Raw genomic sequence first — 21442 nt, forward strand, 5'->3', positions numbered from 1 at the left:
CATGTACACCCATCTGTACTCAGTTATTAGAAATATATTTCATTGATTACATCACTTCTACGTATGGAGACACCTTCTTTTTATTGCCATAAGGCCTGATAATGAGAATTTAAAAATGACTGCTGCTGCTGGGCACAAAACCCATATCCAATTTAATGCTAGCATTATTGCTACTACTTTGGCTGTCATGACAGCTGTAAAAGTGGATATTCTTTTAGATGTACTACCTCCTAATTTTGGTATACAATACGCCATCCCTACTCTTGTTTTTGTATTTTTAGACTCATCTGCATATATTTGACAAAAATGACTCAACTTCTCATCTACATGTTGTTACACTTCATTTTTATACCTATTGTCTCCTTTTGACCCTTAAGTTTATAAAATAAAATCTAAATCCACATTTGGACATCTGGATTTCCATCCACAACTAATTTTCCCATGACTAAAAGTTTTGACTTGATTTAGCATTTCCTTGTCTTTCAACTCATGTATGCACATTTTAACTTAAATGGCATGTGGAGTTCTAACACTGTGCACTATAAAGCGCCTATTGAATTCTCAGAATTCCTCATATATTTGTTTGGTACTTTCATCATTGCAATTCCCATTCACTTTGGCCCAGAAAGTTAGGTCCAGTAGTTTCATTCATAGCATAACTGGCATTTCACTAGCAGCAGCATGTGTATAAGTATTGTAATAAATGCACTGCATGCCACTCATAGTGCCTGTGCTTATATTAAATCTAATATTTTAAGTTTCAATTTTGATGCTGACCCAAAGGCTTGGCAACCATAGCCTATAACTGGCCTGATTAAGACTCTGTATGCCATTAGTAGTGTTTTCTTATCCATATCCTCCCAATTAGTCCCCTCAATACTTTTAAGCAGGTAGATCCTTCCTTTGTATTTATTTATATATGATCTTTCCAAAGTAAGTTAGTATCAGATATTACCCATAGGAATGTAAGCCTTTTAACTATACTTCTTATTTGTTCTCTACACAGATACAGTTTACATTCCTTTGTAGCTTTCCTTTTTGTAAAACTCAGATCTTTGGTTTTAGCAATGGAGAACTTTGAAACCCCATGCATTTCCCCCATCTGAAGTCTCTCATAATATTTGGTTGATTCTCTTTTCTGCCACCTTAGTATTCCTGCTCCTAATCCATAGAGTGCAATCATCTGCAAACAGAATGACACCTACCCTGGCACATAGTCATTTTGGAAGATCATTTATCATAATATTAAAATAAGGTGAAGTTGACAACACTTCCCTATGATGTACCATTTTTAATATTTGACATTTTCCCAACTGACTTACATGGTCTTTTTACTAAAAAATTCTCTAATCCATCCATACATTCTTCCTCTTATCCCATTTGTACCTACTTTGTACAATAAACCTTCCCTCTACAACATATCTAGAAAGACAGCTATCATGAAACCTTTGTTTCTCACACATTTGTGTATTTCAGTTTCCAATTTAACAATATGGTCAATGGTGCATCTTCCTTTCCTAAAACAACTATGCACCTTATCTATAATGCCATTATTTTCCAAATAGGCAACCAATCTTTCATTCACCATTTGCTCCATAATTTTAGCCAGATACTATGCAAGAGCAGTTGGTTCGCAGCTTGTTCAGGGTAAGCCCTGGTGGGCCGTGAGATGCTTTGTTTACCTGAGCGTCTGCAGGTAAGGCTGCTCACAGCTCCCAGTGGCCACGGTTCGCTGTTCCCGGCCAATGGGAGCTGTAGGAAGCGGTGTGGGCCGGGCCACTGCTTCCCGCAGCTCCAATTGGCCGGGAACGGCAAACCGTGGCCACTGGGAGCTGGGAGCAGCTGTACCTGAAGATGCTCAGGTAAACAAAGCATCTCACAGCCCGCTGGGAGCTTACCCTGAACAAGCCGCGAACCATGTTTGGGAACCCCGGTCTACAGGCATCCATTTTTGTGACCAGTTTGCCTGGTTTTCTTATTTGAATTACTATTGCATGTTTCTACCCTACCCATATCACTGTTTGTTCCCATAATAGTATCATATAATTCCAAAAGAATCTTCAATCTGCTTTCAAGAAGATATCTAAACATTATATTGCATGTAGTATCTTTACTTGAGGATGTATTTTTGCTTATATCAATAGCGTTCTCAAATTCGCACATATAAAACCATTCATTCAATGTAGTATCTTCATGTTGTCCCCAACCATATAATAGTTCATGCCCCTCTTCAATGAACTGCCTTTTAACTTGGCACAAAACTGCACTTTGATTTCATCATTATTCAATGAAGGTCAAGATTGATATATTCTCTCTGCCTCATACACCTTAATTACTTTATTATAAATACTTAGCTCAAGGCTCAGGGAACTGGCTGCAGACTTCCATTATCTTTAATGAAGGCTCTCAAGTTAATTTCTCATGCACTGGTGGATTGGTTTGTTTAAACAATGTGACTTTAAGGGCTTGTCTACACAGCACCACAGTCTGGATTATAGGGGTGTGAATTGTAGAGCGCTTTAATGCACAGTGCTTCAACAGTCCCATGTAGACCCTGCTAGTTGTCGCTAAAAGGTACCTAGTTGGTGTTAACATAATCTGGACTGCGGAGCCATGTAGACAAGTCCAAATTTAGGGGGCCTGATTCTCCTGTCACTCACACTATTTCACACTTATGTAAACTCCATTGACTTTAATGGAGTTACTCTTGACTTGCACTGGTGATCTGTATTGGGCCCAGAGTCCCAGGTTTCCTCAATTTGTCTCATTATTATTTAAACATAGTCTTGTAAAACCATTTTTATGGTATTTATGCTGAGGTTTGGGCTGCAAGTAACCCTACAAAACCGACATAGAATCATAGAATCATAGAATATCAGGGTTGGAAGGGACCCCAGAAGGTCATCTAGTCCAACCCCCTGCTCAAAGCAGGACCAAGTCCCAGTTAAATCATCCTAGCCAGGGCTTTGTCAAGCCTGACCTTAAAAACCTCTAAGGAAGGAGATTCTACCACCTCCCTAGGTAACGCATTCCAGTGTTTCACCACCCTCTTAGTGAAAAAGTTTTTCCTAATATCCAATTTAAACCTCCCCCATTGCAACTTGACATAGTTAGTGATGCAGCATTCAGACCTGCTGATTTTAGCACCACCACTGTGACTAAACTACAAAATGTATAGACCCAATTGGGCTCCCTAGGCACTGGTTTGCTCTGGGGGTGGTGTGGAACTGTCCCAACCCAAGGGGGAGCGCAGGGAAGAACCGTGCACCACGCAACCCCCATTGTCTATAATGGCAGTTACAAGCTTTGAGCATTTAGGGGATTATGTCCATCCATTTACAAGGAAGTGCTAAGCACTGAATAGTATCCCCACCCAAACCAACTTCCGGTGGCATCATCCGAAAATTGTGGGGAGTTGCACATGCTGTAATTTACTATTTGTATTACAGTGTCTAGGTGCCCTAGTTATGGACCAGCACCCCCACTGTGCTAGTCTCGACTGTTAGCAGAATATTGCTTGATGGCAATCTATGAATCCAATCTGTTATGGAACAACAGTTGTCACAAAAGGTGTTAGAAGGATCTTGCCAAGTTGTTCCTCCGGTTTGTAAAATCATTGTTTCCTCGCTTTTTAGAAACCCCCAGGCACTAAAACCAGTTCTTGTACCGTAGTGACTTTATCTCTAACCCCAGGAGCATGGAAGGCTTGATGGTGGAGAGGGATTGTTGATATCAAGAGGATCTCTCTTCATTCATGTTTCCCTTTAGGCCTAGATTGTGGCATTTAGCCAGAGCCCGGTGTCCGGGACAGTTTGAAGTGATAGTTCTCTAAGCTACACCTAGGAAAGCACTATCCCCCCAGCACTTAATGGGAATGCACCGCTCTAGTCCTCCCTGCCCCCACTTTGGGGTGATTTCTGTCCATGGAGCTATGTAGTGTACTGTAGTATGTAACTGCATGCTCCCCTGCGTGCAGAAACTGCAGCTGTTCCTGGGCCTTTAACAGGGTGGGCAAGGAGGGAAGACTCCTTGCGCCCTTTCCATCCTGTAGACCCATGAGAGTGCCAGTCTGACTCTTTCTGGCCAGTTCATTCAGTGATAACACGGTCATCGTCACAGCATCTTGAATGCTTGCCTGTGTTCTTGATGATATCTTAAATTATTAAAGCAGGAAGAATTTTAAAAATAAAATGCACTTTGGGCCATTTGTGCTATATATTTAATTTCTGAATTACACTCCACTTGAGCAATGCAACTAGACGACTTAGTTGCATTTTTTATTCTAGTTTGTTTCGATGTAGTTTGCTTTAGGTTGTAGTTTTACACTTTATTTCCAGCCAGTTTCATTTTCTGTTTTTCATGCACTAGTCCAATTCTGCAATGGAAGAAATGTCTGAATCCAAACAAATACCTGTTTGTACTGTGATTAAAAGGAAATCATGGAAATATTTCTATTGACCTTTGGTTTATCCACATCTGATTTTTACAACATCTACATTTTAGACCTACTTTTTGAGTAGCACGAGTTTGCTTTTGACACTGTATTAAATGAAACAGGCAAGACTCCCAGGAAAAGCTAAATATACTCTCCATCAGGATATCTTTTATGTAAAATTACTTTGTTTCTCTACCACACAAAGAACTCAAATTAAAGTGAGTCATAGCATGCAGGGCTAAGCAAGTTCTACCTGCTGCGCTTGACTTTCTTAAAGCTAACAGCACCAGCCTCTCTCCCTGCTGCCTAGCTAGCCTCTCCTCTGGAAGACTTCCTTAATACCTTTTAGACAAGTTTATAGGGATTGCTGCTGGAAAGCATCAAGACCATTTATCTATATGTCTATCTACTTTCCTTTCTAATACTTCCAGCACTTTCATCACAGTCTACTAACAGGAAAAAAGTTTTATATGTATTATGGACTGCGTGGTAGATTAAATATAACTCCATTGTGTTCGTTTTGGTTTAAAGACTTTTTCCTTCTCTAAATGTACCCCACACACCTTCTCACGCATACCCTATCACACTCCATCTTCACACAACACCTCTGGCTCCATGTTCATTCCAGGATCCATGTGAAAATTCCCTAATGGAATATTGGCTCAATCGAAAGCAATGGCGAAACTCCACAGGAGTTTTCAACAGCCAGAATTTCACCCCTTCTTTTTAAAGCTCTCAACAAGCTTGCTCCAGTATAGCTAGATTCTCTTCCCTCCACTCCTTCTGCTCATCAAGCACCTGCCACCTTTTCATCCCTCTACAGAGCCTTGCCATGGTTGGCAAGAGCCTTCTCCCCTGCAGCTTGTGCCACTTGGATCAGCCTTCCTATATTTCTCCTCCTCATGAGATCTCTGTTCCTTTAATTGCACCTGCAAACATCTCTTATTCGTTGCCTATATCCCTTAATTTGACATTCTCTCTCATTCATTTTTGAACTGTGTAGCTGTTATATTGAACTCTAAAGCACATTTATTTTGTTTTAGGGGTTTTTTTAAATTTCATTTATTTGGACTTTTATAAAATAAAAATCATCATCTTCCCAAAATCTCAAGGCCCCTTCCACATCCATTAAAAATTCCAATAAAAAATGCCAGCTAGTTTTCATCCCAAATGGAAGGGGCTATAGGAAGGTATTAAATGTGAGGAATCTTAGATACACACTTAATGCTTTTGCGCTAGTTCAACTACATGTAATGGGTTTCCTGCAGGACTCACTGGGTTAAATTCTCTGCCCTATATTATGCAGGAGGTCTGACTAAATTTACCATAATGGTTCTTTCTGGACTTAAAAAAAAAAATCTATGGGTGACATCCTAGCCACCGTGAAGTCAGTGGGAGTTTTGTCATTCACTTCAGTGGAGTCAGAATTTTAGCCTATGAATCTGTTAAACTGAAAGGAGAAAAAGGTCTCGTCTCCACTCCAACAACTGATCCCAGCCAGAAGATACACCTCAAATCCACCCCCAGTCCCAGCCTCAGCATAACATTCTAGACACAGTGAACAATCAGTCACACATTCCAGAATATATGGAGGGTGACACAGTGCCAACACAAGCACTAACACATTTCCCAAACTGCAACCATCTCCACCAATCTACTCCCCTCAGAAAAAGCCTGGGGATGAAATATACCAGGGAGCAAAGGCCACTACAAGGCCCTCCTGTACCTCCTAAGCCCTGAATTGTGGGCTTTGCTGGCTGAATGATCAACTGTGCACTCTACCTGCCTTGGAAGAGCGCTCCACGTTTGCTCTGCATGAGAGGACACACTTGAGGCAGGGTGAAGGCAGACAAGGGAAGGGGTTGCAGATCATGCATTGTGAATGTGGCTGCTATTCCAGCTTGTAGGTTGGAATGGCAGTCATAGGGTGCACAGCAGTTCTGCACCCTGGCTCTGGCTGGATTTCACTTCCTCGATTGCTCCACACAAGGCCAGATCCAACTCCTATTAAAAGCAATGGCAATCTTTGACTTTAAAAGGGAACTGGTTCAGCTTCCTGGTGCCCAAATACTAGGGCTTTATGTGGGCACAGTGTCTTTCCCCTAGGTGAACAGATAGGCTTTGCAGCATGCCCTGAATATCAACAAATCTGAGTTCTGCACTCGGATACAGTTTCCACTGAATGCATCCGATGAAGTAGCTGTAGCTCACGAAAGTTTATGCTTAAATAAATTTGTTAGTCTGTAAGGTGCCACAAGTACTCCTTTTCTTTTTGCAAATACAGACTAACACGGCTGCTACTCTGAAACTATTTGCTATTAATGAAGTTGTATGGACTATGGGCTTGAACCAGTGTCCACTCAGATTGATAGCAAAACTTCCATTGATCTCAGTGGTGCAGGATCAGGATCCATACCCTTCCCAATTACATAAAATATTTTGAAACCCTATTTTAATGTATGTACATGTATTTCCTTATGTGCCATTTGGCCAGCAACACTGATATAAATCCAGAGTGATTAAATCAACAGGACTATTCTGGAATGACATCTATGTAAATGAGAGCAGAATCTGCCCAGTTTTTCACTTTTGTGTTGCCAAAGGGCAGCTGGCCAGCAAAGTTGTAGATAAAAATTGGGAGTATCAGTTTAACTGCCCCCCCACCCCGTTTTAGGAGACGTCTTTGAGGCTAGGACTCCAGACTTGTCAGACCCTTGTTGGGTGCAGCATCAGGCCACCCCTGAGGTCTTCATTCTTCTCCCCCTACCTGCCACACAAATGGGCAAGGAAAGCATGTTCTTAGTGGCAAACCTGGCACCCGAAAGGCGAGGGCTTGGCATAATGTAGGCAGCAGGCTAACAAACTGCAGCCTCTACAAGGAGAAAGCAAACAATGAAATAAAAGGAATGCTGATTGTCACCACACAATGCTACCTTGCTGCTCCTAACGTTAGGGAAGAGAAAGAGTAGCCCTCTGGAAACATATGCAGGAAAATAGCAGGCTGTCAAAGTGTTGTTTCTGCTCTGTGCCCCAGAAAGTTTGGTGTATTAAATAAAAGCCCAGCTGGTACAAGAGTAAGACAGGTGTACAGCTCCGGCTCTGACTTACCTTCACGAAGAGCTCAATGTCAGGGTCTTTTCCTTCCCCATTAGCAGGAACAGAGTCTGTCATTTTTCACCACCCCCCCTCCCCAAGCCAGTGGCTGTTCTCTTTCTACTATGAGGCAAGAGAAGGTTTCAGTTAACAGCAGCTAGGTTTCCTCCCAGGAACAGCTCCCACAAAGCTTTTAAAACATCTCTTTTCTAAGGCTGGAACGCCCCCCAGGTAAAGAAAATAAGTTTCTGCATTAAAAACTAAATAAAGCTGGCAGAGACAGAGAGAGCCACTGTTATAACAGTTCTTTGGAGCAACAAGTGCTGCTGCGCTGTGTTGTGGTGTAGTATCCTCATCTGTCAGAGCTGCAGCTCACGCTGCCAGCCCAAAATAGCCCAGAGCAGGAGAGAAGGTGGGGCTAACTCACAGGGGAGGAGACAGCTGCTGGTACCTAGACCCTCCTCTGAGCCTTCGAGCAAAGTGTTTCATTCATCTCTTAAGCATCTCTCTTTTTGTGCCTCAGTTTCTCTGTCTCTCATCCCCTAGCTGAGAGCATCAATGAAAGAAGGAGAACAGGAAAGCTTCACAGCAGACTGATTTCATTGTCTTCCAATGAAAAAGGGAGAGTCTCTTGCTCCTTATCCGAATCGAGCATCTGACCTCTTTGAAGAAAGAAAAGGAGTACTTGTGGCACCTTAGAGACTAACAAATTTATTTGAGCATAAGCTTCCGGTGAAGTGAGCTGTAGCTCACGAAAGCTTATGCTCTAATAAATTTGTTAGTCTCTAAGGTGCCACAAGTACTCCTTTTCTTTTTGCGAATACAGACTAACACGGCTGCTACTCTGAAACCTGTCTTTATGCTTTGTGTAGCCATTGTTAAACCTGCTCAGAGTGAGCATACACTGCTACTCAATCAGAGTTGTAGTGTTTTACACTTGCTTTGTACAACTGTAAATGACTATGTAAAGTACAAAGTGGTGGAGAATCAGACACTAAAGAGTGGCTGGGGGGAGTGAGACTCCCATAGTGCTGCAGCACTTGCTAGAAGTGAAAGCAGAGTAGAGGGACCATGGTTAAGTATAATAGTGAGCCCTGCTGAGCACATCTATTCAGCATACAAGTAACGAACACTGACTGCAGTGGGAGTTCCTTATGCAAGGGCTGCATCAGGGGCTTGGAATGAACAGTTGTCTTTCCTTGCTTCTTTCTTCCTTCCAAGTTTTATTCCTTTTGAACATCTCTATCATGCTTCCAGTTTCTGCATCCATTTATTCCCTTTGATTTTTTAACACACAGTATAGGATACATAACAATAAGGAAATCAAACAGAAAGTTTAAAATACTACCCTCAGGCCCAATGTCTCAAAACAATTCAAGCCTGCAGGGTTCACACCCTCAAAAGAGAAGGCCTCTTTCCCATTACAGTCCTCTCTGTCTTTGCTGCTGTGATGCTAAGATAGCAGCAGATCTCTTGCATTCAGTTGACTGTTGGCAATTCACTGACAGCAAGCTGAGCCACCTCAGAGCATTCATATCAACAGACTGACAAAAAGCAATTTCACTTTTCATTCTAATATGTATCTGAATTACATATTACTATACCGGTGCGTTCAAATTTATAATTTTTGGTGGGTAGGGGGATCCAGATACATTAACTACATAACTTTTACATTGCAATTATTTTCAGGCATGCAGTCAAATTTTCAGCCACATGAACTAATTGTAATTACATGCATCAAAAAGCATAATCACAGCATAATTATACAATAATTGCAGTATGACAACAATATAATTACAGATTAAAATTACTGTTTTGTAAAGTGCATCCATAAATAATATATTCTCATTTACACAATTATAACCTGTTACTACTTCTGCAAAGTTTGTCTCTCTAAGTACTTCAGATAATGATTTAATTTTCCCCTTAATGAAATGGCTATTGAAAACAGGAGATGGTGGCTGTGATGCTGGCAGACCAGGTGCCAGCTCATGCCAAGGCTCCAGGCCTCACTGAACACTGACAAATGCATAGCTGAAAACCAGTGTGCCTTGCCTGTATGGTAGTATTGTCAAGATAGATATTAGAGAGGTAAGAATGAGTTTGGTGTTTAGACATTATGAATAGCTTGTAGGCTGCTGTATGTATTAGTCTAACTTATCTGTACCCCATGTTATAAAGCATTAACAAATGTTTGCATTGTAAACCTTTGTAGCTATATAACTCATCAAACAGGAAAGAAACCTTCTCTAATGCAAATGTTGGCTTCCTACAGAAGATGTTAGGTCCTGCCCAACAAGAAGGCCTTTGGAACCAAATGAGCCACTGTGAGACATCAAAAGAGCGAAGACTTTGTTAAGAAAGAGAGAGAGAAAATCCATCCCCAAATATCTGACAATCAGAAATGCATCTCACAATAAAATCACTACAAAGAAATGCCTTGTGGTAGTTCAGATCTATCACTGCTAATAAACATCCTTTCAAGTACACCTGGCAAACTATGTGTTACTCAAAAGCAAAGCTCGTTTGGATATGGGACATTTAATTAAATGGCAGTAAACTAAAATATAAATACACCAAGCAGCACAGTTATCTAAGCTCAGCAATAAAGTGCCTATTGTTGACCAGTTTCTCTCCCCCTAGCGGCTTGATTCTGTGAGATGCTGAGTGCCTCCCGTGAGGTGCTGAATGCCCTCATCTCTCATTAGAGTTAGGGGGAATGGACACTCAGTTCCCTACAAGTGGTGCTCAGCTTCATGGAGGATTGAGCCCTCATTCATGTAAACACTATGTTATCTTTCAAAACTGAGCATGAAAGCTTGAACTCAGACAAACATTACAGGAAGCACTGAGTACAAGAGAAGATATAAAAAGGTACTGTATAGTCTATTTGTGCCATTTTCACTGGTTTGTTATTGTATAAAACTGATGCATCACTTATATCCCGTTGGAATCTTTTCTTGTGTGATGCTGTTATTCCATACAAAGGTTGGTTTTTGTGGTGTAAAATCAATTCCGCTGTAGATGTATTAAAGATAATCTGATAACTGTTAAATAATTAGCACACTCATTTTACTGCAAAGAAAAAAGTTTTTTAGTTTGGCCATTTGGTTTCTCTCGAGTCAGAGGTAACAAAGGCTTTGAGTTACACACAAGACCAAGATTAGATATAGATCTATGAAGTCTTCATAAGCCAGGTCATTATAGTTTGAGGCTTACAAAGTATGCAATCACATGACCCCATTAATAAAACAGGAGGACAACTCCAGAAAGAGAATTGTCACTTATTGTGCTCTGTGCCTGAGCTTTAACATGCTATCAGCTTTCATAGGTCTGATCTAAGCCCCATTTTCCAGCAAACACGCATTTTGAGAAGGTGAATGGGAGGCCAAGTATAAAGAACAAAACTACAGAGTGAAGCTCTCTTCCAGAATGACAATTGCCTAGAGTAAACTCTGCGAAGATGACATTTTGCTGTGCTGATCTAGGCTTTGTGCCCAGATAGATATCATTTTGCCCTGTGAGGGTGGGGGACTACAAGATTCATAACCTGGGTTACATCTGAAATTCAGTACAGAACAGCATCACCATTGTACATATTTCAGAGTAGCAGCCATGTTAGTCTGTATTCGCAAAAAGAAAAGGAGTACTTGTGGCACCTTAGAGACTAACAAATTTATTTGAGCATAAGCTTTCGTGAGCTATAGCTCACTTCATCGGATGCATCCGATGAAGTGAGCTGTAGCTCATGAAAGCTTATGCTCAAATAAATTTGTTAGTCTCTATTATTCATATTGGATCTCATTGCCATTGGAGTCCGATACAAGGGATGAAATCTTGCCTCTCACTGAAGGCAATGTGGGTTTTGCTACTGCCTTCATCGGGGCCAGAATTTCATCCAAGGAGTTGTCAAAGCTGTCTAGCTACCCAGAAGTGATCGAGCTAACCAGCAACTACCTTACTAGCTGGTGAACACCAGGCATGATGAAATAAAGAACTACCAGAAAAGAAAAGGAGTACTTGTGGCACCTTAGAGACTAACAAATTTATTAGAGCATAAGCTTTCGTGAGCTACAGCTCACTTCATCGGATGCATTTGGTGGAAAAAAAAACAGAAAAGAAAAGACCCCCAAGGCCAATTCTCAGTCATCTGTAGCTATTTCTAATATGCTTGTGTGTTATTTGCTTTGCTGTGCTATTTACTTAGCAACTTAAAGCATATGGAATGAAGTCCAGAGTAAAATGGGCCAGATTCAAAATGATCCTTACACAGCTGCCCAGTGTGTGGGGAGGTGGTGGTGGGGTGTATAAAGCTTTCCCCATCAGCTTGTTGCACAGGAGGGCCAGATAGAATTACAGCACATGTGCAAAGGGGAGAGGCAGAGAGACTGCTCCTTCCCAATTCCCCTACAGATTCATGGTGCCCCAAGGTGGGGCAGGGCAAGATGGGGAGAAGAAAAGGCAGGACTGTGGCTCTGCCCTCACCCCCACACTCTAGCCAGTACACAGTGAGTAATAATATGCACCACACTAATGAGTGTAGTACCAGCTGTACAGCCTGTGTGGCTCTGGGCACTCCAGGAGGCATTTTTCATCCCTGAGGCATGATGCTGTCCTTTGCCCGCATTGTGGCAAGCCTCTATACAGCAACTCACTACAGGCTGTGTCTAAACTACCCCTGTGGAGGTATATAAACCCCTAGTCACCATGTTACGTGTTTTCTGTTTTTTCCATATGAGGATGAGATTCTGTTACCGCCCCCAGTTACGGGATCTGACTCTTTATATCAAGCTGTGAAAGCACATGGTTTTAGCTCTCGAGATTCATAGATACTAAGGTCAGAAGGGACCATTCTGATCATCTAGTCCGACCTCCTGCACAGCGCAGGCCACAGAATCTCACCCACCCACTCCTACGAAAAACCTCACCTATGTCTGAGCTATTGAAGTCCTCAAATCATGGTTTAAAGACTTCAAGGAGCAGAGAAGCCTCCCTCAAGTCAACCATGCCCCATGCTACAGAGGAAGGCAAAAAACCTCCAGGGCCTCTTCCAATCTGCCCAGGAGAAAAATTCCTTCCCGACCCCAAATATGGCAATCAGCTAAACCCTGAGCATATGGGCAAGATTCACCAGCCAGATACTACAGAAAATTCTTTCCTGGGTAACTCAGATCCCATCCATCTAATATCCCATCTCAGGGGATTAGTCCTATTTACCCTGATCAATTTAATTTAAATCAATTGATTTAAAGATCAATTACTTACCAAAATCCCATTATCCCATCATACCATCTCCTCCATAAACTTATCGAGTAGAATCTTAAAACCAGATAGATCTTTTGCCCCCACTGCTTCCCTTGAAAGGCTATTCCAAAACTTCACTCCTTTGATGGTTAGAAACCTTCGTCTAATTTCAAGTCTCAACTTCCTGGTGGCCAGTTTATACCCATTTGTTCTTGTGTCCACATTGGTGCTGAGCTTAAATAATTCCTCTCCCTCTCCTGTATTTATCCCTCTGATATATTTATAGAGAGCAATCATATCTCCCCTCAACCTTCTTTTAGTTAGGCTAAACAAGCCAAGCTCCTTAAGTCTCCTTTCATAAGACAAGTTTTCCATTCCTCGGATCATCTAGTAGCCCTTCTCTGTACCTGCTCCAGTTTGAATTCATCCTTTTTAAACATGGGAGACCAGAACTGCACACAGTATTCTAGGTGAGGTCTCACCAGTGCCTTGTATAATGGTACTAAAACCTCCTTATCCCTACTGGAAATGCCTCTCCTGATGCATCCCAAAACCGCATTAGCTTTTTTCACAGCCATATCACATTGGCAGCTCATAGTCATCCTATGATCAACCAATACTCCAAGGTCCTTCTCCTCTTCCGTTACTTCTAATTGATGCGTCCCCAACTTATAACTAAAATTCTTGTTATTAATCCCTAAATGCATAACCTTACACTTCTCACTATTAAATTTCATCCTATTACTATTACTCCCGTTTACAAGGTCATCCAGATCCTCCTGTATAATATCCCGATCCTTCTCTGAATTGGCAATACCTCCCAGCTTTGTATCATCTGCAAACTTTATTAGCACACTCCCACTTTTTGTGCCAAGGTCAGTAATAAAAAGTTTAAATAAGATTGGTCCCAAAACCGATCCCTGAGGAACTCCACTGGTAACCTCCCTCCAACCTGACAGTTCGCCTTTCAGTAGGACCCGTTGCAGTCTCCCCTTTAACCAATTCCTTATCCACCTTTTGATGTTCATATTGATCCCCATCTTCTCCAATTTAACTAATAATTCCCCATGTGGCACGGTATCAAATGCCTTACTGAAATCTAGGTAAATTAGATCCACTGCATTTCCTTTATCTAAAAAATCTGTTATTTTTTCAAAAAAAGGAGATTAGGTTGGTATGGCACGATCTACCTTTTGTAAAACCATGTTGTATTTTGTCCCATTTACCATTGACTTCAATGTCCTTAACTAATTTCTCCTTCAAAATTTTTTCCAGGACCTTGCATACTACACATGTCAAACTAACTGGCCTGTAGTTACCCGGATCACTTTTTTTCCCTTTCTTAAAAATAGGAACTATATTAGCAATTCTCCAATCATTCGGTACTACTCCTGAGTTTACAGATTCATTAAAAATTCTTGCTAATGGGCTTGCAATTTCAGATGCCAATTCCTTTAATATTCTTGGATGAAGATTATCTGGGCCCCCCGATTTAGTCCCATTAAGCTGTTTCAGTTTCGCTTCTACCTCAGATATGGTAATATCTACCTCCATATCCTCATTCCCATTTGTCATGCTACCATTATCCCTAAGATCCTCTTTAGCCTTATTAAAGACTGAGGCAAAGTATTTGTTTAGATATTGGGCCATGCCTAGATTATCTTTAACCTCCACTCCATCCTCAGTGTTTAGTGGCCCCACTTCTTTCTTAGTTTTCTTCTTATTTATATGGCTATAGAACCTTTTACTATTGGTTTTAATTCCCTTTGCAAGGTCCAACTCTACTCGACTTTTAGCCTGTCTCACTTTATCCCTACATGTTCTGACCTCAATTAGGTAGCTTTCCTTGCTGATCCCTCCCATCTTCCACTCCCTGTATGCTTTCTGCTTTTTCTTAATCACCTCTCTGAGATGCTTGCTCATCCAGCTTGGTCTACAACTCCTTCCTATGAATTTTTCCCCTTTCTTGGGATACAGGCTTCCGATAGCTTCTGCAGCTTTGATTTAAAGTAATCCCAGGCCTCCTCTACCTTTAGATCCATAAGTTCTTCAGTCCAATCCACTTCCCTAACTAATTTCCTTAATTTTTGAAAGTCAGCCCTTTTGAAATCAAAAACCCTAGTTGCAGATTTATTTTTGTTAATCCTTCCATTTAGTTTGAACTGAATTAGCTCATAATCACTTGAGCCAATATTGTCCCCTACAACAATTTCTTCTATGAGGTCCTCGCTACTTACCAAAATTAAATCTAAAATGGCATCCCCTCTAGTCAGTTCAGCAACTACTTGATGAAGGAATCCATCAGCTATCGCATCTAGGAAAATCTGAGCCCTATTATTATTACTAGCACTGGTCCTCCAGTCTATATCTGGGAAGTTAAAGTCTCCCATGATCACGCAGTTTCCATTAGTATTTACTTGATTAAAAACATTAAAAAGGGCTCTATCCATATCCAAATTAGATCCCGGAGGTCTATAGCACACCCCAAGCACCATCGTAGGAGAGGCTTTACTAGTTATCTTCCCCAATGTAATTTTTGCCCAGACGGACTCTGTCTTATCCATTGCATCGCTTCTTATTTCTTTACATTCTACCTCATCATTGATATACAATGCTACTCCACCACCTTTACCTTTGTTTCTGTCTTTCCTAAAGAGCACATACCCTTCAATACCTGTAGTCCAGTCATGACTACTATTCCACCATGTTTCTGTTATCCCTATAATATCTGGTTTCACTTCCTGCACCAGTAGCTCTAGTTCCTCCATTTTGTTACCTAGGCTCCTCACATTGGTGTACAAACATCTTAATTTTTGCTGTTTGGCCTCGCTCACATTTTGTACCCTATTAACACAGTCATTCTACAGCTAGTATAACCTATTAGACTAGTATCCACACCACCCTCACTCCTTATATACATTCTCCTACCCACGACTGTATCCTTTCTTACTTCGTCTTCTTCCCTCTCAATGCTAAAATCTGGCATGGAGATTACCTGGACATCTCCCAACCATCTCCCCCTAATTCCTAGTTTAAAGCTCTCTTTATCAGTTGTGCCAGCCTTGATCCTGGAAGTCTATTTCCTTCCCTACTCAGATGAAGTCCTTCCCGAGAGAACTGTCCTCTGTCCGTGAATGCCTCCCAGTGGCCATACATCCCAAAGCCCTCTTTATAGCACCACTGCCTAAGCCATCTGTTGACAGTCATAATCTTGTCACACCTTTGTTGCCCTTCTCTAGGAGATCTCAGAGTCAATCCCAGCTATTGGCCAAGATGGTGGGCATCACATAAGGACCTCAGATTTGGCCCCATAAGAGTTTTGCCCAGAGTTAGATTGTCTTATAGAAGAATAAAGTTTATATTATATGTGGTAGAGTTTGTTTTCACATAAGTGCAGTGTAGGACTTTGCTATAAAATACCTTTAAGATAGGGAAACCTTGAACAAAAATTCACATTGTTGCTTCTTGTACAGTGGAATTCCACTAAGGATCAATTTTGACAAACCTCATGTTCAGATTGTTATGTCTGGATGATCACAGCCCTGTGGCACACAGAAAATGTGAAATTGTTTGCTAATGTTGAAAACATTAAAGGAAATCAACAAAACTATTCCTCATCTTATCCTTACATTGATCACCATAGCTGAAGGACAAACCCATCAACAGAAATTTACAGGATTAAAAATGTAAACGAAAATTCATTGTTTCAAATAACCCTTTTTAAAAAATATTTCTTTTTAGATTAGGATCTTGAAAAACTTTTGGAGTTTTGTTGGTTTTTTTTTAATCAGACAAATTGGTTTTCTTCAGTTAAGAACTGAAAAAGTGATGTTATTTTAAGGAAGAGCTGCAAATGCCTGCATTTTACTTCCATTGCAGCAGGAACAAGTAATATTCCCCCACTAAAGTGCTCTATTTCTTGCTTGTGTTCACCAGAGTAGCTTCTAGAGGGCAGTGTTTTCTTCCTTTTATTATCATTACAAAGCTGGCATCTCAATTAAAAACCAAGTTGCAGCTAAGAAAACTTTCCAAAAGGAGAAAGGAAATCAAGTGTCAAACTCTATGAATGTTTTAGAAAGTGCTATTGCATCAGTGAAAATATAACATTTAATTCATAATATAAATTCAGCTGCTAAAGGGAGGAAACCAGGGGCATATTTTAGTGAGTCAGATGTACAATTTTATTTCAGCATTTGACATGAGAAGATGAAAAAATCCATTCAACTTTGTCTGCTAAATTAATAATCTACAATCTGAATTCTAAGGAGGAATACAATACCAGCCTCAATGTGGTCTTATTCTTAGCCACTTTCATGTATAATTATCAAATACTCCTCTATAGTATAAAGCAGTCAGTTTTCCTCTTGCTGTCACAAAACTAAAACTAAATTATTTAATTTAGTCACAATCAGGGCCAAATTGTCCATTGATGTAACTCCACTGTCTGAGAATTTGGGACATAAAATTTTAAGGTCTTGCCTACTCACAAGATGTACCACTTAACTATACCAGTATAGTTAAAGCACTACAATTCCATTCCCCTCCAGTGTGGACACAGTTATACTAGTATAAAGGTGCTTTATACTGGGATAGCTTATTTATGTATAGGGAGGGGAATGAGATATACTGGTATAAGGCACTTTTATATTAGTACAACTGCATCCACACCAGGCATTTAGACTGTAACTATAATCTGTTAAAAAAAAATCACCCCCCAATCAACATATTTTGCCAGACCAAAACCTTTCTATAGTCGTCATAGTATTATTATTTATTAAATATTTGTATTATCATCATTCCCAGAGGCCCCTGGCCATGACTTTCTCTATGCATCAGCTCCAGGGGCCAAAACCTGAGGTTCCAACTCAGTTTGTAGTCAGTCCTCCCTCAAGCCAACTCCCATAGATTTGGGATTCTGACACTAAATAGCTGTGTTTAAATAAACTTGTGAAACACCAGATGTGAACATCTTAAATTCTTCCCTTATGCTAATGAAGTTTCACCTCTTCACAACTTGTGGAATGGCTGGCATCATGCTGGCAATGTCATATACCTTGTTCAATGAATAACATGCAACCTGCTGACCTCAAGCCTTTCAGAGAGCAACCACTCTTCTGAACTCTGTGGAGATCTGCCCTCATTCATATTTAATCCCATTCCTTGATACTTTTGTCCTAAAGTTTCAATAAAGTTTGCCAGTGTAATTAGCTTCTTTTTCTTAGCTAATCATCTCAATCTATTATCAAACAAATGATATGATTGTCTGCAATTCAAAGGTTCTGCATCTTGAAGCATTTCAAGCTGATTTGGCTGTATTTCCTTTGAGTTGTTCCTTGCGTGGTATGTCTTCACTGCAGAGTTAACCTGGGTGATCAGCACCTGGGGCCGAATACCCAGGTTAGCCTAGCCTTGGTGTCTGCCACCACACAGCAAGCCATATCTGAGTTACTGTGTCCTCACTGGTGCTGAACTCACCCATGTGCATCACTGGGACTTCTGAGGGCAAAGCCCATGGTTCTTTGTGTTGTAGTAAGGTGAATTGTTCTGTGATTCTTTCCCAGTGAATTATAGGAGAACTTGTCTGTCCTGGGTACACAGGGGAATTGAAGAAAGGAATTGGAGGACTATCAACATTCAGATGATTTAGCCTGTGTCTTAACTGCATAGTGAGTAAGTTACCAGGCTGAATGAAAGCAGATGCTTATAGCCCCAGACAAGCCAGCTAGCTCGGATTGAAAGCACCACTTTATTCAGCTGAGACAGTTTTGTGTATAAATGGGATTCAGGTTAGAGGCAACACCCAAGTAAAAGCCTAAAGGTGAAATTGTATCCTTGTGCAAAGAACCCAGCACAAGTACTATGCCCCATTTAAAATAAAGGGAAAACTTTTGTGCCAGTTGTCACATGTAATTTTTCCCTTTTTAATTTGAAAATCTTCTACCTTTTCCTCAGAAAGATATTCTGAAGTGCATGCAGGAGATCACTTGAACAAGGAAGAACATAGGCAACTGGATACTGACTAATGCCTGGCAGCAATTTCATACATTACTGATAAGCAAGACTTTTATCAAAACAGACAGGCATCTTTCCAATCTCACCATCATTACTCAGAGGTCAGTGATTGACAGGACTCTGTGTAGAATTGACTAAGGTCTGTCAGGAGGGCAACTTGACTTAGGGGAATGCTAACAGAATACAGAGAGACAAGGTGGGTGAGGTAACACCTTTTACTGGACCAACATCTGGTGGTGAGAGAGACAAGCTTTCAAGCCACACAGAATCTGAAGAAGAGCTCTGTGTGATTAGAAAGCTTGTCTCTCTCACCAACAGACATTGGTCTAATACAAGATATTACCTCACCCACCTTTTCTCTTTCTAATATCCTGGGACCAACATGCTACAGCTACACTGCATACAATAATAGGATACAGAGTCCTTTACCTTGAAGTTACCAGTTCAAATCCAGTCCAGGCTATGTAGCAACTGACAGCTTCTACTAGATGAGTTCATTAATGTTTGTAAAGGTGTTTCAGAATGTTAATCTGACAGCTATTTAGGGGGCTACGTGAAATAAGATGGTGGCATCTCACAATCAGGGTATCCATATCATACCAGCAAAACCTGATATTCACAGAAGAAAGGCTAATGATTGAATAGGCCATGGCGACTGACAGTCTCTTATACCTATTTTCAGAACCGGGTGGAGTCACAGAAGGTCTGTCTATACTGCAGCTGGTAGCCAGCCTCCCAGACCAGGCAGGCAGAGTTGTGCTAGTGGGGCTTGAGCTAGGCTGCTAAAAACAGCAACTCCAGGGGAGACTCATGCTAGCCTGAGAGGTGGGCTTGAGAGCCTGAGCGGCTGCCCAAACCACAACATTCACTCTGCTTTTTTTAGCTCACTAGCTTGAGCCCTGCTGGCATGAGTCTGTCTACCTGGGCTGGGAGGCCTACTCCTAGCTGCAGTGTAGACATGCCCATTGTTTGAGGCACAGTAATGGGAGCTTCCATTACTGCTGCTCATGCAGTGCCTCTTCTGCGTCTAAAAAGATAAAAAGAGGTCTTCGCTCCAGGATGATCAACTCAGCATCTTTCACAATAATTAAATTTTAGTTAAAAGATATCTACATTAAAAAATGATTAAAAGATTAAGCAATTCTTTAATGAAGGAGAAACGGACAAAGCAGTTGTCCAGAGAATTAAACAAATCAAATAAAAGTAACTATTATCTACCTGCTCATAACTGTTGTTCTTCCAGATGTGTTGCTCATGTCCATTCCAAGTAGGTGTGTGCACGCTGCATGCGCAGTCGTTGGAAGGTTTTTCCCCTAGCAGTACCTATCAGGTCGGCTGTGGAGCCCCATAGAATCACGCCTTCATGGCAGTGTATATAGGTCCCTGCTGACCTGCTGCCTCTTCAGTTCCTTCTTACTGGAAACTACGATAGAGCGGAAGGCAGGTGGGTCTTGGCATGGACATGAGCAACACATCTCGAAGAACAACAGTTATGAGAGGTAGGTAACCATTTTTTCTTCTTCGAGTGCTTGTTCATGTCGATTCCAAGTAGGTCACTCCCAAGCCTTACCTACAAAGGTGGGGTCAGAGTTCCTGGAATTGCTGATTGATGCACTGCTCTGCCAAATGCTGCATTGTCTCTACCATGTTGGGTAATGGCATAATGTGAAGCAAAGGTGTGAACCGATGACCATGTCACCGCCCTGCAGATCTCCTGGACTGGGACCTGTGCCAGGAATGCTACGGAAGAGGCTTGCGCCCTTGTAGAATGTGCCGTCAGTGCAGGCGCAAGTATTTCTGCCAAATCATAACATGCCTGGATACAGGACATGATCCACAATGAGATTCTTTGAGAAGACACCGGGACGCCCTTCATTCTGTCCACTATGGTGACGAACAGCTTGGTTTGACTTACGAAACGGCTTTCTACTTTCAATATAAAAGGCCAATCCTCGCCAAACGTCCAAGGAGTGGAGTCTTTGTTCCTGACTGTTGATGTATGGCTTAGGGTAGACAACTGGGAGAAAAATGTCCTGATTGGCATGAAGCTGAGAGACGACCTAAGGAAGAAAGGCCGGGTGAGGTCTAAGTGGTACCTTGTCCTTACATCATTTTTTATAAGAAGGATCAGAGGTTAGGGCCTTGAACTCAGACACCCTCTTAGCTGATGTTATTGCAATCAGGAATGCCACCTTCCATGACAGATAGAGTAATGAGCAAGTTGCTAGGATCTCGAAGGCGGTCCCCATTAGTCTTCAAAGAACTAGATTAAGGTCCTAAACTGGGATCAGCTGCCTTGTTTGCGGGTACAATCTGTCAAGGCCTTTAAGAAAATGACCACCATCGGGTTGGTGAAGACTGACCAGCCTGCTACTCGTGGTTGGAAAGCCAAAATGGCTGCTAAGTGAACCCATATTGATGAGATCAACTGGCCCTGTTGCTTTAAGTGGAGCAGATAGTCTAAGATGAGAGGTATCAATGACTGTATCAGAGGGGTGTGGCTCTGTGAACACCAGATCGAGAATCTCTTCCACTTGGCCAGGTAAGTGGCCCTGGTGGAGGTTCTTCCTACTGCCAAGGAGAACCTCCCGAATGGGTTTGGAACACATTAGCTCTACTGGGTTTAACCATGAAGCTTCCAAGCTGTGAGGTGGAGAG

General features: G+C 41.4%; 1 protein-coding gene across 7 annotated transcripts in view; it reads right to left on the reverse strand.

Moving 5' to 3' along the window:
• The window catches only part of CLIC5 (chloride intracellular channel 5), a 138804-nt gene that overhangs the window by 70019 nt on the left and 47343 nt on the right, over positions 1-21442 (reverse strand). Inside the window, exon 1 of one of the 7 annotated variants that reach the window (XM_038394173.2) lies at positions 7544-7894. The exons of the other annotated variants lie outside the window; for them this stretch is intronic. Coding sequence (XP_038250101.1) covers positions 7544-7606 — 63 coding nt within the window. The 5' untranslated portion in view covers positions 7607-7894. Of the gene's footprint in view, positions 1-7543; positions 7895-21442 lie in introns of those variants that run through there. 7 annotated transcript variants of the gene reach the window in all.

The sequence above is a fragment of the Dermochelys coriacea genome, chromosome 3 (assembly GCF_009764565.3).
Source record: "Dermochelys coriacea isolate rDerCor1 chromosome 3, rDerCor1.pri.v4, whole genome shotgun sequence".
Lineage (NCBI taxonomy): Eukaryota > Metazoa > Chordata > Testudines > Dermochelyidae > Dermochelys > Dermochelys coriacea.